The 17697-nt window shown below is 41.7% G+C and overlaps 1 protein-coding gene across 1 annotated transcript in view; it reads left to right on the top strand.

The window, feature by feature from the left end:
- The window catches only part of LOC124134986 (sodium-dependent serotonin transporter-like), a 52047-nt gene that overhangs the window by 9625 nt on the left and 24725 nt on the right, over positions 1 to 17697 (top strand). Inside the window, exon 2 of the mRNA XM_046500125.2 lies at positions 6200 to 6746. Within this exon, the coding sequence (XP_046356081.2) occupies positions 6272 to 6746 (475 nt within the window). The 5' untranslated portion in view covers positions 6200 to 6271. The remainder of the gene's footprint in view (positions 1 to 6199; positions 6747 to 17697) is intronic.

Here is a 17697-nt window from a genome sequence, read left to right as displayed (position 1 = left end):
TGAAACAGAATTCTATAAGTCTGATGTATTTCCTGTTTGTGAGGACGAGAAAGGCGAAAAAACATAAGTAAGATAATTAATGGATTTTTTTCTTGTTTATCACACATTTTGTAACTAGGGATTTTGTTGTCAAGAAGACAAGTGAGAAAGTTCTAGTGTCTCTTACTTGTTTTTCAGCGTAGGATTAGCAACACATTGGGAATCGTGTTGTGGGGAAGTCACAACGAGGTGAAGAAGTCGATGCAGATATGCTACGATAACATGGCAATTAATGGGTAATACACGTACCCGCGTTGCCCCTAAGCAACTAACAACAATGGGTAATACACGCACACCGTTACTCCTAAGCACCTAACAGCAATGGGTAATACACGTACACCGTTCCTCCTAAGCCCCTAACAGCAATGGGTAATACACGTACACCGTTCCTCCTAAGCCTCTAACAGCAATGGGTAATACACGCATACCGTTCCTCCTAAGCCCCTAACAGCAATGGGTAATACACGTACACGTTGCTCCTAAGCCCCTAACAGCAATGGGTAATACACGTTCACGTTGCTCCTAAGCCCCTAACAGCAATGGGTAATACACGTTCACGTTGCTCCTAAGCCCCTAACAGCAATGGGTAATACACGTTCACGTTGCTCCTAAGCCCCTAACAGCAATGGGTAATACACGTACGCGTTGCTCCTAAGCCCCTAACAGCAATGGGTAATACACGCATACCGTTCCTCCTAAGCCCCTAACAGCAATGGGTAATACACGTTCACGTTGCTCCTAAGCCCCTAACAGCAATGGGTAATACACGTTCACGTTGCTCCTAAGCCCCTAACAGCAATGGGTAATACACGTTCACGTTGCTCCTAAGCACCTAACAGCAATGGGTAATACACGCACACCGTTCCTCCTAAGCCCCTAACAGCAATGGGTAATACACGTTCACGTTGCTCCTAAGCCCCTAACAGCAATGGGTAATACACGTACACGTTGCTCCTAAGCCCCTAACAGCAATGGGTAATACACGTTCACGTTGCTCCTAAGCCTCTAACAGCAATGGGTAATACACGCACACCGTTCCTCCTAAGCCTCTAACAGCATTGGGTAATACACGCACACCGTTCCTCCTAAGCACCTAACAGCATTGGGTAATACACGCACACCGTTCCTCCTAAGCCTCTAACAGCAATGGGTAATACACGCACACCGTTCCTCCTAAGCCCCTAACAGCAATGGGTAATACACGCACACCGTTCCTCCTAAGCCCCTAACAGCAATGGGTAATACACGCACACCGTTCCTCCTAAGCCTCTAACAGCAATGGGTAATACACGCACACCGTTCCTCCTAAGCACCTAACAGCAATGGGTAATACACGCACACCGTTCCTCCTAAGCCTATAACAGCAATGGGTAATACACGCACACCGTTCCTCCTAAGCCTCTAACAGCATTGAGTAATACTCGTACACCGTTCCTCCTAAGCCCCTAAAAGAAATGGATAATACGCGTACACGTTACTTCACAGCCTCTAACAGCAATGGGTAATACACGCACACCGTTCCTCCTAAGCCTCTAACAGCATTGGGTAATACACGCACACCGTTCCTCCTAAGCCCCTAACAGCAATGGGTAATACACGCACACCGTTCCTCCTAAGCCCCTAACAGCAATGGGTAATACACGCACACCGTTCCTCCTAAGCCCCTAACAGCAATGGGTAATACACGCACACCGTTCCTCCTAAGCCTCTAACAGCAATGGGTAATACACGCACACCGTTCCTCCTAAGCCCCTAACAGCAATGGGTAATACACGCACACCGTTCCTCCTAAGCCTCTAACAGCAATGGGTAATACACGCACACCGTTCCTCCTAAGCCCCTAACAGCAATGGGTAATACACGCACACCGTTCCTCCTAAGCCCCTAACAGCAATGGGTAATACACGCACACCGTTCCTCCTAAGCCCCTAACAGCAATGGGTAATACACGCACACCGTTCCTCCTAAGCCTCTAACAGCATTGGGTAATACTCGTACACCGTTCCTCCTAAGCCCCTAAAAGAAATGGATAATACGCGTACACGTTACTTCACAGCCTCTAACAGCAATGGGTAATACACGTAGACGTTGCACCTAAGCCCCCGACAGGAATGGGTAATAATCCTGCACGCGTTGTTCTTAATCAGCAACAGCAATGGGCAAGCACATGCGTTGCTCCTAAGCTTGCAACAGCATTTCTTCAGCAATGGGAAAGACACATATACATGTTCCTGTTAAGCCCTCATCAGCAATCTTTTAGCATTGAAAATCACACATACATGCGTTGCACCTAAGTCCGCAACATCAAGTTTTGGCAATTGACAATCAATGTACACAAGTTGCCCCAGAGAGAACAACAGCGAGTTTTGGCAATTGACAATCAATGTACACAAGTAGCTCCAGAGAGACCAACAGCGAGTTTTTGGCAATTGACAATCAATGTACACAAGTAGCTCCAGAGAGACCAACAGCGAGTTTTTTGCAATGGACAATCAATGTACACAAGTAGCTCCAGAGAGACCAACAGCGAGTTTTGGCAATTGACAATCAATGTACACAAGTTGCTCCAGAGAGACCAACAGCGAGTTTTTTGCAATGGACAATCAATGTACACAAGTAGCTCCAGAGAGACCAACAGCGAGTTTTTGGCAATGGACAATCAATGTACACAAGTAGCTCCAGAGAGAGCAACAGCAATGTTTTGAGCAAAGACGCACACACGTGGTGTGGGATGTTGTTCACAATATTAATCACTAGTTTGTCTGATCCAGTGTCGATTATTTACAATCCGTTTACATACAGCTGGAATATTACCGAGTGTGGCTTTAAACAAAAGGACAGCGCCTGGAGGGATGGTATAAAAACATAAATATTCGTCTAAGTTATCTTTTTGAAACGAAAACGTGAGGGCATGACAGACGATGCGGTATCGTTATAACTCTTCACGTCTTCGACCAGTTGAGCTAATAAAGCTACTCTTTTACTGCGGCTAGACATAAAATCCCGGATCAGTGATTGAGTTGGTTTGATTTAGCGCCATGTTCATTCGGTTGTATAACGTCGTGTCAGCTTGGTGTGGGTGAGCACGCGCATCGGCAAGGTGATGACAGATCAAGGGTCGTAATAGGTCAGATGTGGGATTCAACCACCGACCCCTCTCTCTCTGAATCGCTTGCCGCGAATAATTGCAAGATTGCTGATGCGGCGCTAAGCAATAATCACTCACTCCAAATCTCATTTCAGATAAAACGAGGAGGCCATGTACAAAAGCGGGGAAACATATGGTTGTGGCTTTGTGCAATTACCCAAATGTCTATGACGTTCTAAAAAGCCAGAAAGAAATGTGTGACGTCGAAAAACTAATATCTGGATAATACAGTTTGAATCATGAGTTTGTAACCGTCTCGAGCGTATGTTGAAGGCATCAACACATATCTCCTTTAGCTAATTCTGGGATTTAAAAAAACCGCCATTCATATGCCTCCGACTGTTTAAAAAAGGAAATTGTCGGTCACGAAAAATATCTTGTTGCCAGATGTTTCAATTATATTTGATTGAGGCCCATAGCAATAACTTTTTTGATAAAATATTTGGTTTTGCAACTTAAGCTGAAAACCATATCTCGTGTCCATACAAAATCCCGCGGAACTTCATAGTAATCAAATGTTTATCGGGTGGGTACAATGGTAGGTGATTATGGATAGACATTGTCACCAGAAAATGCACCCTTACAGCCATAGTTTCGTCGCTGCAGAATAGGGTGGGTCCGTGCTCCTTTTATCCACCACTGGTTGACCTGTTCCTTGGTTCCTAATGCTGCCGGGTGTTGCATAACTGTTAAGTTGCTGACATAATTATTGCTGTGCTTTTGCTATCGTTTTGAAATAACTATCATTTTGCCGTGATATTCCTGGGTTGCTAGTGTTGTATCATTCTGATTTAACTCTGATATTGCTGTTTTATGTTATATTTATGTTTTATTGCTGTGATATATATTGATGAAATATGACAGTTATATGTCGACGCTGAGCACTACGTTAGAGCTTCTTCTGCACTGGGGCACTGGTCGTCATTTCGCTGTGTAGAGTTGCGTCCCCTCTGTGAGCCAGGAATCTATGATCGTGGGTTCGAATCCCATAATCGCCCTGATAATGTTTAAGTTTTGGCTACACCGTAACCGTGCACGTGGGTTTCACCTGATCAGAAGCGTCTACGACCACCATCACTTCGCCATATCGGCGTTGAACCAAACTCCCACATTAACCGTTAGACTTACCCAAAATATTATTTTCCAAAAAAGCAAACAGTGTAGACTTCTCATTGCATTTATTACACATAGGGTTAGAAATATCCAAGTGAATAAAAATCGTTTGTGAACAAGTGCAAACATTACTTCTCCCGCACCAGGGTATTGTTTCCGTCATCCGGACGTCATTGTTACATTGTTTCATTTGAAACTTATTGTGACGTAAGGTCGCGGAATGAGGTCACTCTAGAAACAACGTCATAGCTGAAGATGTTGACGATTCGACAAATTGTGGTTTTCTAGGAAAGCGGTGCATTCTTCTAAAGGTAGCTCAAAAGGATTAAGAAATAATGGTTACTATGGAAATTATTAAACTCACGTGTGTGTCATACTGATTTTACGAATCATTCGGGAAATCTTGCACGAGTTCCGTAAAATCAGTATGACACGCGTGCTCATATAAACAGAGACTATTTCATATTTCGCACAGACAAATACGATGTATATCTCATCTCGTGAAGTCTGAAAACCTTATTTCCAAACTTCACTCGATGAGATATATATATCGCATTTGACAAAAAGCATGAAATAGTATATTTATTAAAAACATTATGATACCCCCTTTTCATAACATTGTCAAGTCGCATTCAGTTTCACAATAGTTCCTCATTAAAACTTCACAAACAAATACACGGTAAATTATGTTTTCATAATTTTCAATATTTATTGTCGATTCACCATATTTGGAAGAATTTAAAAACCTTAAAAAATATATATATTAAAGGTGTTATTAAAGTGGGAAAGAGCACGAATACATGTATATACAACAAGCGACATTCATGACAAAGGTCAGTGTCCCACTTCATCGGAAGTTTGTGGTACTGTAGTCAAACAAGAACACAACAGACAACATGGTGTTCGTTTTTAGTAATATGAAAGTTGTATGACATCAAGTAGCCAGTATCACAAGGTGAAAGGGGGGCACAGGTGGCCCAGTCGTCTGAGAAGCCGCGATTCGCTGTGCAGAGTTGCGTCCCTTGGGCACGCCAGAAACCTATGATTGTGGGTTCGAATCCCGGTTCGCCCCGATTATGTTTCTAGGTTTGTCAGCACCATACCCGTGCTCGTTGGTTTCACCGAAGTGGTAAACGTCTGAGACCTGCATCACTTCGGACTTTCCTCCCACATTAACCTGACACACCGCGATATAACTGGAATACTGTTAAAAGCGGCGTTAAACCCAACTCACTCACTCACTCACAAGGTGAAAGGTTGTTACTCATCTTGTTTTGTTCCGGTTGTACGCGAGCAGACGAACCAAGGGAGACAACTTTCAAGGGCGGCGACTCTGAATAAAACTAGTTCCGTCATCCCAGGGCTATGACAACGGTTACCAATGCAAGTCGTATCCCAATTGCGTGGATCGATGCTCATGATATCAATCACTGGATTGTCTGGTCCAGACCCGATTATTTACAGACCGTCGCCATATAGCTGGAATGTTGCTGAGTGTGGCGTTAAACAAACGAATAAACAAAACAATCCAATGCAAGTCGACAAAAAAGTTTGAAAGCTGGCGATTTGCCACATATGCAGTACTGAAAATGTTGACAGCTTTAGACAATCCCGTCAAGTGATAATTCTCAAAGCATTGTCAACACAAAGATACTTTTATATACATAACAGCAAATGTACATGCCAATTATTTAGCATCTATGACATTAACACGTCCAATAAAGGTAAATGACATAATCAACAGATTTATGATAACATATTGATATTAGTGCTCGCGTCAACGGGGAACCACGGACCAACACAATACAATTAACATCTCTTGGTTAAATGCACAGGTCAGTTACACTATTTCGTGTATGACTTATTTACACACGAAACATACCCTTTTGTTTATTGCAGATTACATAAATCGGGCGAGAGAAGGGTCGTCGAGTCTCGCGTTCTTCAGACCCGTGCCAAATACATTACGCCATGCCGCTTAACGCCAACCTGAGCTTCACCGAAGCTAGTGGTGACCCTTTCACCGGGGGTGTTAGCAAGTTGGATAGTGAAGAGAACGGAGGTGTTGTCGAGCTATGTCGTAGCAATACTGATCTCTTGCAAGACAGGGACAGGGAGATTCACAAGTCAAGTCACGTGAACCGAGGCTTCTCTGTCAGTGATGTATCGTTAGCCAATCAGAGTTCCCGCCTGCTGTTGAACACTCGAGGTCTGGTGAATGAAACGAGACCCGCCGTAAAAGGACGAGGAGTTCCGAGGATGACACAGCCGAACGTCGCCCTGCTGCCGCACGGCGAGAAACGAGCAGACGACACCGACTTGGAAAATGGAGAAAAAAGGGACACGTGGGGTAAAAAGATGGATTTTTTACTCTCGGTCATCGGCTTTGCTGTGGATCTTGGAAATGTATGGCGGTTTCCATATATATGTTACAGAAACGGCGGCGGTAAGTGTTTTTTTCTGTTAATTCTCATTATAATCACGGCGATTTCCCATTATCTGAAAAGTAGATTGTGTTTTTTAGATAAGACACATGCAGTTTTTCATAGGCAAATTTCCTTTCATTCGACCAACAGACGAACTGTATGACTGAAAGGCTTGCATAAAATACTCTTAATTTTGATATGTATGCTATGTATTAATTCTGTGATACGTAGCATGAGGAAGGACCTTTGTGACGTTATGCCGTTGTAGTAGCAGTAACAATAGTAACAGGAGCAGGAGTAGTAGAAATAGCAGCAGCAGCAACCTGTAGTAGTAGTAGTAGTAGTAGTCGTAGTAGTAGTAGTAGTAGTAGTAGTAGTAGTAGTAGAAACAGCAGTAGTAGTAGTGGTAGAAGCAGCAACAGTAGCAGCAGACAGCAGCAGCAGCAGCAGCAGTAGCAGTAGCAGCGGCAGTAGTAGTAGTAGCAGTCGCCGCAGCCGTAGTAACTGTATGCTCGGGTATATCAATACATATTAAACCACGTCACGTTAATGTTCTCGCAGTTGATTCTGAACCAGGAATTCAGTGGCTATTCTGATCATGCAATCTAACACGTAAAACTGATGCAACTATAGATCATTTTGCCATTTTTAGAGAAAAAGTATGTACCAAACATAACATGCTTTAAGTAAGAGAAATCACTCGAATCGGTTAATTCTGGTAAGTAGAATCAACATATTCTCGAGTTCTCCACTGTGTAATCAATGTAAAAGCACGATGTACACGAATAATATCATTCTATGTCGAGTCTTTGTTTCCCATCATCTAACAAATATTGTATCCTTTTGAAATATGAAACGTGCAGTTTGTCATAGGTATATACCCCGTCACTCAGCCAAACTGGTTGACTCACTCACATCAAATACTGTTTAAATTTATTTAAAGCGGAATTATATTTAGAGTAATAAACACACCAAACTTCCGTCTCATGTAGCAATGATAACGAAGAGAATGACAAATGCAGGCCCGGGGTAAGGGGGGTATTCTCCGCCATCCTTGCCTCATTGTACCCGAAACCCAACCCCGAGTTATGGTAGTAGTAGCAGTAGCAGTAGAAGTAGTAGTCGTAGTAGCAGTGGTATTTATAGTGGTAGTAGTAGAAGTAGTAGTTGTCGTGGTAGCGGTGGTATTTATAGTGGTAGTAGTAGTAATCGTCGTAGTAGCAGTAGTATTTATGGTGGTAGGAGTGGTAGTAGAAGTAGTAGTAGTCGTTGTAGCAGTGCTATTTATAGTAGTAGTAGCAGCAGTAGTAGTCAGCAGTCGCCGAAGACGTAGTAATTGTAAAAAATGCCCAGATAGTGAGTACCGAGTAATTAACGTAAACAACGATAACACGTCGGTGTCGCTGTGCTCACACGTTTCACTATATTCACTATCGAGCCAAAAGGCCATGGCCTATGTGCGTAAACGACCGTGGTGGGAAAATTAGGAGAAACAATTTTTTATCGTAAATTTGGAATCATCTGTCAGATACATATATTCTTACACTGAGAGGTATTTTAAACTTACATGATTTTGTTTTGTTTTGTTTTGTTTGTTGTTTAACGCCGCACACACCACGACTCCAGCTATAATCGAGTCAGGACCAGACAATCCTGTGATTGACATAATGAGCATCTATAGAATGAAATGCGATGACTTGCTGTCAACTTAACCAAGTAACCGAACCTGACCACCCGATCCATTTAGTCGCCTCTAATGACAAGCATACGTTGTTCGAGACCTATATTCTTACCCACAATCCACACGTGTCATACACATTATTTATATAGCTATATATATGTGTGCACGTGTCATGTGTCCTGTGTGGTATCGATGCTAAACCGAATGATGACAGTCATGGTTGTGAGGATTGCGATAAATACATGTTGTTGTTTTTATCCTGCGACTCGAAGCTTCGACGTCTAGCGACATGCTCAAACGTACTGAATTTATGAAGCACGTCTAAAAATTCAAACTGCCAATTTGGTTATCATAACTAAATGTAGCAAAAAGTTGATTTAATCGACCTGGAAATATTGTTTTGGAATATAAACTTTCAAATCTATTTATTTCAATAGAACAACATTTTCCAAATAACTGTACCTCTCACCTTTCTCGTAAACACAACTCAAAATTTTACAATACCAAAAAGACACAGTTAATCTAACGGCTACGTTGAAGTGTTCCATTTCATGATAACAATGTCTATTTCACTGCCCCCTGTCACGTGGAGATAGTTTGATTGACAGCTACGCTGGGGTCTCATATCGAATTGAATGAAACATACTTTCATAGACATACCATTGACAACATATTTATTATGTGTATTATAACCCCCTGCGGATTGAGGAGAATAAAAAAGAAGCTATTTCACAGACCTATATCTTTATGTCAATCAAGGAAGATAAGGATTTCTCTTTATGAGATAGAGAAGCGCGCCAAGACCCCCGCGCCTCCACGTGAGGTTTGGAGCGCATTTCACAATGGAGTTTTGACTTTATTCACTGCTGGTTCACGCTAGTTTTAGGAAACATTTTCGTGCTGTACTAGTTAATGGCATGGATCCGTTAAGCAGCGAATTATTCATGTGTTGGGAGAGTGAACAAGTCATTTATAATAAAGATACTATAAAAACGGGGTCGGTATTTGACATGTTAAAACGTTAATCGGAAAGTGATCATATTTTGGTGGGTGTTATGTTGAATGACGAGTAACTTTGATCTGATTGTTGTATTGTGTACTCGTCCATTGTGTCAATGTAGCCTGGTATTTCCGGGACAAAAAATAAATTCCAGTACCCATGAAAGTTTAAGGACTAACTGAAATAGAAATAGGGGGGCAGTGCTTGATCTGGCTGTTCGTGTGCCATCGTGTGCTCATACTTTCAACCACTGTTTTCCCTATATCAGATTGGTGACGGTAGCATGGAGGAACAGTCATTCATGTAAGCCGATCGTCTTAGGGCCGCTGGTTACTGCTATCATCTACCCTGGCGAGAGAAAGGCGAACTCTCTTATAAACACTTTCAGCAAGTTTTCATGATTCTGGCTCAAAGTTTAATAAATCAGCGGGAAATATAAAATGCACTAGCAGCCACAGACGTGGATTGCAAATGCTTCCATTTGCACATGTAACTCACCATATATAGCATATATAGACAGGAGAATGGAGACTTAACCATCGTGCGTTTAAACAGCAGCCTAGGAGCCAAGATGAACACCCCCCCCCCCCCCCCCCCCCCCACACACACACACACACACTCACACACACACACCCACACATCCACACACATGACGCCAACACTCCTTTGGAGTTAGTGCTGTGAAAAAAAACTTGAAAGTGTTATTGGGTTTTCCTCAACTTCTTAGACAGTTCCTCTCACCAATAAAACAGGCACTTCTGGTTTTAAGAGTACTTCGATTAAAAAAACACAGACGTAGACCGAGCTTGTATTTTTTTATAAAGCAATGTGCCGAAACCGCTTATATGGGTGTTAAACGTTTCCATAGCATCACGTGTTGTGATTGACACGTCGCCCAATAGGTAACTAAGATACGTCTTTCTCAATTAATTGGTTAACGGATGTTTTACCTACAAAATATTGGATCGATTGTCAAAATAAACTAAAACTAATGTTAAAGTCATATAGTTTTATAATTGTTGGTCGCATGAAAACAAAGAAGAAAAAATGAATTAAACGAGCTTGTTTATATTTAATAAGGCTTCAAAGTGTTGTTTTCCTTCCCACATAGACCGTCTTGAATTTCTGCTCTTTTGGATTCCATCCGGGAAGAGAAAAACAGATAATATGAATTTGTGAAATTTTGGATCGGTGTATCCTTGAACCGAGTACTTGAATACAGAATGTCCAACATAAGATGACATTAGATTCACGCACGATCATCTCGCCCCACGAAGATCCGGGTAAGAATTCAGCAACAGATGCTTGTCGTTAGCGGCGACTAACGGGATGAGGTGGTCAGGCTTGGTTGATGCATGGCTTCGTATCCCAATTTCATCGATCAATGTTCATGATGTCAATCACTGGCTTGTCTTGTCCAGACCCGATTAATTCCAGACTGCCGTCATATCACTGAGTGCGGTATTTAAAAACTCTTCTGAACTGAAGTCTTGGGAGTCACGCATGGGTCAGTCAGCTATGGCACCGTACTTTTGCTCTGCGTCTCGTAGCCGTGGCAGCATGGCTAATCTTTGGTTCGAATCTCTGTGTCTCCCCGTTTTGGAAACGAGTGAAGATCCGGGTTAGAATTGGTCTTCGGCACCCCATGCTTCGTAAGAGGCAACTAACAGGATCGAGTGGTCAGGCTCGGTGACTTGGTTGATGCATGTCATCGTATCCCAATGACGTAGATCGATGTTCATGATGTCAATCACACGCGTATCCGATCCAGCCTCGATTGTTCACAGACTGCTTTCAAATATCTGTGATCTCCCGAGTGTGGTGTTTAAAGCAAACAAACAAATGAACTTTGGTTTGTTGTACCCATAACAGTGAGTTTCACCTACGTAGTTTACGACCTACGTCACTGTGGGTGTTCTTCAGTCAAAGAACTAATAGACTTACTTTTGTAGGGTTACACTTTGTACGTTTGTCATAACTGGGTATTTCTTGGTCACTACGTTCAAAGACTTGCAAGGACGTACGTACAAAGCGTCGGTACAGGTGGTCAAGCTGACCTCAATTAGCGGAACCGCGGAGTGAGATTAAATCGGTAAAGCCAAATCGTCTGAGGTAATTTGTAATACGATTATCAGTTCGCCTGATTTCTGATCTACGTACGTTTGTATATGTTATTGGTAAATACAACAAGGCCATTTGTGATTGTTTGTAAACAACAGTAGTTACTAGATTGTCTAGACCCCAAATATTATATTGATAAATTGAAAAATGAGCCAGCCAAAGAAATTGTGACTTATGTCATATACAGACTAGAACAAACGGAATGGCCACGATGACATATGTATTTTATCCATTGCATTTATTCAAAGACTCGAAGATTCAAATACAAGTACACTGTAACTACTTATAGCAACCAGGTCAGGAAATTAGGAGACTGGTGAGCTTAAATATGCAACCGTGAAAATATTTATTGTTAGGTTTTATTCAGAACTGTGTTGGTTCTTTGTATGATAAAATGTTCGTCGGGGCGTTGTCTTGTTTGTTTTCGCAGAATCCCATATGAATGTAACCGCCCCCGCCCCAAATGAACAAAAAACAAATGAATATACATGTACAAGAAAATTTATGCTTAATAAAAGATTTATAACATATAACTAAAAATTAAAATATTAAATCGTACATGTAGGAAGGAAACGTCTTCCGGCTCCTTGAGCCACCGTATGCGATATATTACATGTCGTTAAAGGACTTGGAATAAAAACAACCAACGCCTCCTCACAATACGAGGAAGATACGTCTTATTTCGTGTAGGCCATACTAGAAAATCAATTGATTGCCCATTTGCCGGTGCGAAAAAAGGTCAGATTTTGTTAAGAAATAAATCTTCGCGATGTGAAAAAGCCGAATCCGTTGATGAGAAGCTATACGATACAGCAATACCTTTCATCACGTCAGTTGCGATACCTTTTCACATCAAGTGTAGAAACGCCCCCATAGATAGGAATAGGGAACACCAACAGGGACTGTCTCAATAAAACACGTTAATGCCGCCATTATCATAAGGCTTTGGAGATCTTTAACAGAACACCTATTTGTGATGACTGAAGTACTGAGTTAAGTATCGCTTTGTCAAGAATATTTCTCTTTATATGCAGGGCGTTGCTAAACGTTTGGCCGCTTGGAAATAATTCTTGTTTCGCTCCTCCGTGAGGCCGCCTAAAAGTGTTGGAAAAAATATGTGCATGCTAATTTCGTTTCCTCTTTCCTAATTATGGAAGTGCATTGTTTATTTTCTAAATGCCGTTTGTGGTAATGCGAATGCTATATGAAAACCTTTCAAGGATATATTTTCAAAAGAATATCCTGCAAATATTATATTTTCTTATTTCATGCTTTTGAAAGAATAAATACATAAGAATAAAATAAAATCTAGAACGATGATCGGTAGGTTCAGGCTATACTTGGGACTCGAACCCATGCCGGTTTACTGTCAAGTAGTTGAAGACAGATTTGACTTACACGACACGCCTTTGCTTCAGATGAAGTTAAATCCACAGCGGTTGTGTTGCTATCGACCCGCGCTGAAGGGGGCCGCAGGTGGCCCTGTCGTTTGAGGCGTTGTCAGTTCGCTGTGCAGAAATGCGTCCATAGGGCACGCCAGAAACCCGTGGGTTTCACCAAAGTGGTTAAGGTCTGAGATCTACATCGATCTCGATTGCTTGGATCGATGCTCATGATATTAATCACTGGATTGTCTGGTCCAGACTCGATTATTTACAGACCGCCGTTATATAGCTGGAATATTGCTGATTGCGGCGTTAAACAACAAACCAACCCACCAACAACCTACATCACGTTGGGATTTCTTCCCATGTTAAGCTGACACGCTGTGATATAACTGGCATAGTGTTCAAAGCGACGTTAAACCCAACTCACACACACTCACTAGGTAGAGGGCAAAATAGTTCGTATTGTGACGAAACTGAGAGTTTTGTATATCTCTGGGTCAATTATGTGTCTCCGCTTGTAATCTAAACAAATGTAAACAGCTTCAAACATGAACTAAGAGAAAGTCGTCAAAGTTTTCTTATAAAATATAAAACATTTTGCACTTGTGCGTTGTAAGCGAATGTTCTTATTTTGTAATTATCTAATTACGATGTGGCGTCACCCAACACAACTACCCTACAGTTCGTTCTTGTAGCATCACTCTCACAGCATCAAGGGTTTAAATCGTTTATCTAGGCATTACAACTGGTAAGATATACTAATGCATTCGCGCACATTTTATAAATGCAAACGTACAAACTGACGCGTTTCCGAAAACGGCAAACAATAAACACTCATTGTGAAGTAGACATTTAATCCGTTACATCTTACATTAATGCAACAACCATGTAATCTGACGAGATTGTATGCGTCTACGAGAGATACAATAAGTGTTCTGAGAATCTGGATATTCATTTCGTTGATAGTCCAATCTCAGTTGTGGATATTAAGTGGCAGTTCGTATCGCTTCCCGACCCAAGAACCGCTATGATTGTCTCCCTGGGTATTGTAAGTATGTGTATCGTTAGACGCCTCGACAGAGTAATAGATGTTTGTGCCAGTGTTTCAATGTCTGTTTTGTCAGTAAATACCCTGTATTATCCAATCTTCTCTCCTCGATCACTGCCAGTTTGGGCGCGATGGACACCGTGTCTGTAGAATGGCAGCCCTATTACTAGACAACATGCTGTTCAACAAATCCTTTAGCCTTAGAATAAATCTCAGAATCAGCCTCATATGTCTGATTACAGGGATCGCAAAGTTACGTTCCGTGTGCTGTCCTTTTCATTTTCATTTTGAATTGTAATTTAGTCTTAGCTAAAACTTGGGTTTGATTTAACGCCACTTTGAACAGTATTTCAGTTATATCACGTCTGGTCAACTTGATGTGGGAGGGAAAGCCTAAAGTGACGATGATTTTAGACGTTTTACCACTTGGGTGAAACCCATGCGCACAAGTATGGTGTCCCTATTTCATCTAAAGTATACCACATATTGTCATTCAGGAGTGAGTGGGTGAATTTTGTTTCGCCCCACTGTTATATTTCAGCTGAATGCCGGCGTCTGTAATCTATCACCTGATCCCCATTTTAGTCGACTCATCCAAGTATGGCTCTGGGTACCTATTTTCTGGAATCTTCGTTAGGAAGAAATTTAGGAAGAACAATATATAACAGAATACGAACATGATATATATTGCCGTGCAAAAGAAATTATACACTTAAAAACATGTATTTGACCAAACAATTACAAACGTCAAAAAGTTACTAGGATGACTCCGATAAACTGCAAACGTTTGCTCAAAAAACACAACTACGACACCTGTATCAAATACATCACCATCGAATACTCCAGTCACCATTTCTTGCTTGTGTCAATTACGAGTATATCGACCATCGAACAAGGCGTATAATTTCGTTTGCCCGGGCGGCACCTTAAAAAATACAAAGTATTCTGATACCGCGTTTTGTCACCTTGCGGTGCGAACGACAGCTGAACGTCAGTTGATTATTGTGACGTGTTGATTTGTGGGTGTTGTAGGTGGCGTTGGATGGCAGCGCGATAATGAATTTGCTATCGATAGCTCGTGGCCATACCTTGCAGCAGGATATGCGTATATATAGTTCATTTTATATTTGTCTGGTTGTCATGCTGATTTTCGAAGTCATGCTGAGTGCCGGAAGTTGTATATTTCACGACATATGAAATGAGTGAGTGAGTGGGTTTTTTAACGCTGTTTTGAACAGAATTTCAGTTATACCACGTCTGGTCAACTTGATGTTGGAGGATAGCCCGAAGTCGTTATAGTCTTAGGCGAACACGGGAATGGTGCTGACAAACCTAGACACATAATTAGGAGGAACCTGGATCCGAACCCCCATCTTAGGTCTCTTGCTCGCCTAAGGGGCGCAACTCAGCACAGCGAATTGGTGTGCCTTAGACGATTGGGCAACCTATGCACCGTTTCCCGAATGAAAGGTATTCATTATGACACGGAATTCGCAAAATGTCCACGATTATTTATAATTGATACATAGCTGTTGGGAGGAGTTAGTGCCTTCTTCAAAAGAACTTTGTCGAAAAAGTTGCCGCTCAAAATGATAGTGTGTCATCATCTACTGATACGTCAGACACGTCAACGCCATCAATGATATCTGTATTACACAAACAGTGTTTGGCGCGCGAAATATTGTATCCATTTTATTAACTCGCTTTATTTAAACCATATGTATGATCAATAAATGTTTTCGTCAATCTCATTAAAATCAGATCTTAGTTCTCGCTATCGCTAAACAAAGACTGAGGACATCCCATTACAGGTCACGTCAGAACGACCATTCATCCGACCAATCAAAGCCTCGCTTACCAGATCATGAAAGTGACAGTCGGAATATGTTTTCTAATCATGCAAACTCGAAAACGTTAACACGGTGTATTCCGAACGACAGTTACGGCCCGTACGCCTGATTCCGTCACAATTATCGTCTTTCTCTCGCTTCCGTGGGATAGACATTTGAACGGAAGGAAGCGTTGCACAGTACGTGGGAAGCACTGCCATATATTAAACAAAGTTTGTGTGTTCAGTTTTCAAAATTTTAATCGAGAACTGTGTCAACATATTTTTCAAGTGTTGTCTGAAATGGAAGTCGCCAGGTTGAAACGAGTGCCGTAAAGCTCGAGAAAGCTGCTTTCTAATTGGCTGCTTTCTAAATGTCGGTCGGTCAAAGTTCGCGAAAGGTCGTTCTGATGTGACCCGTAATGGGATGTCCTCAGATCTTTGTTTAGCGCTAACGAGAACTTAGATCTGATTCTAATGAGAGTGGGTTATCGCTATCCTATAGGTTTATGTTTAGCACGCTGATTTTACGAAGAGTCAGAATCCCTTCTAAATAAGAGTTTCGTAATTTTAGTAACTGTTTATTGTCCAACGTTCATAATTAGATGTAGCTTGTCCTTTGTACCAGTTAGTATCAATGCTCTGAACTAACATTCCTGCGTGAAAGCTTACACAAGTACGAACGACGATACTGATTTGACATTATAAAGTTTTAAAGCTTAGCTATTTGAAAACTGTATCGAGAAGCTAACAGTCAACATATCAACAATGACAGTATCAGCCGCCATTACTGTTGTGACGTGACGAGAGTGGAGTAGTTTTGTATTTCCCGCCCCAGAAGGATATACGGTTGAGTACACTCACGAATTTGTATTATCCATTGATTTGCATGACGTCGTTGCTGACGTAATGGAGTCAACGGAGTTGACTTCACGTGGACACGTTAAGGGGCCACGTTTAATAACATACTATTCCGTAATTATACATTACGTCAACAATGACGTCGATAATCCGCCTGCATTGGTTCCGACATGTGACGTCACTTACGTATTGGCCGTGTGAAATGTGAATAATACGCGTGCTCTTATGGATGTTATTAACTCGTTTGTCTGTGAAAATATGACAAATTAAAGTGGTTGCTCTCTAACGAAATAGCTGATTTTTGAATATAACACCTTATGTATCCTTCATTGTAATGGTTACCTTGTTGGTAATATACTGTAACCGTATAACCATGAGTTTAGTGCATAGTGTTCGTAACATAATAACAAAGTTCATTACTGGGTGAGTGAGTGAGTTAGGCTCAGGCAAGTCAACAGTGGTACAGATCTTAGACTAAAACCTCTTTGGTAAAACGAGGACGGGTGTTGGATTGACAGACCGCTGGTCATCCTCCGGTCGAACATGGGATTCGAACCCTCGATGAGTGGATCCTGACACGCCTATTCACAGCAAGATGGGTCGCCTTAGACTTCTGGGCCACTCAACTCCTCCCTCCGTGTAAGCCGTGGATAATAAAGAGAGATAACGGTACATTTGGGACTTAATCTTAAGCCTAGCCTAGTTATCATCCTGAGAGTAATGTTAGTGTGTGCGATAATGTTATAAGCATGTTTTGATTAGATCGGTTATGTCCTTGACCTGTTTCTCACAAAACTTTCCGATACCTGGCAAGTGAGCGCCTACGCCGACTTGTGGATATTACTGTCACTTGCCACGGTTTCCTAATAATATACGTGTACATTGTGCAAGAAGTTACATTGATGTCGAATGTCATCAAACAACTGAATTGACTGGTTTTTAATAATACTGATTATCTGCACCTACGTCTGAACAAACCCACACACTGACCGCGAGCAGTTGCGATAGCTAACACAAGACAACAAATGCACTGACTGCATCCTA

The sequence above is a fragment of the Haliotis rufescens genome, unplaced genomic scaffold, assembly GCF_023055435.1.
Source record: "Haliotis rufescens isolate VD_foot unplaced genomic scaffold, xgHalRufe1.0.p SCAF_15, whole genome shotgun sequence".
NCBI classification, from domain to species: Eukaryota; Metazoa; Mollusca; class Gastropoda; order Lepetellida; family Haliotidae; genus Haliotis; species Haliotis rufescens.
The sequence above is the reverse complement of the archived record's forward strand: the minus strand, read 5'-3'. Positions and strand labels throughout refer to the sequence as shown.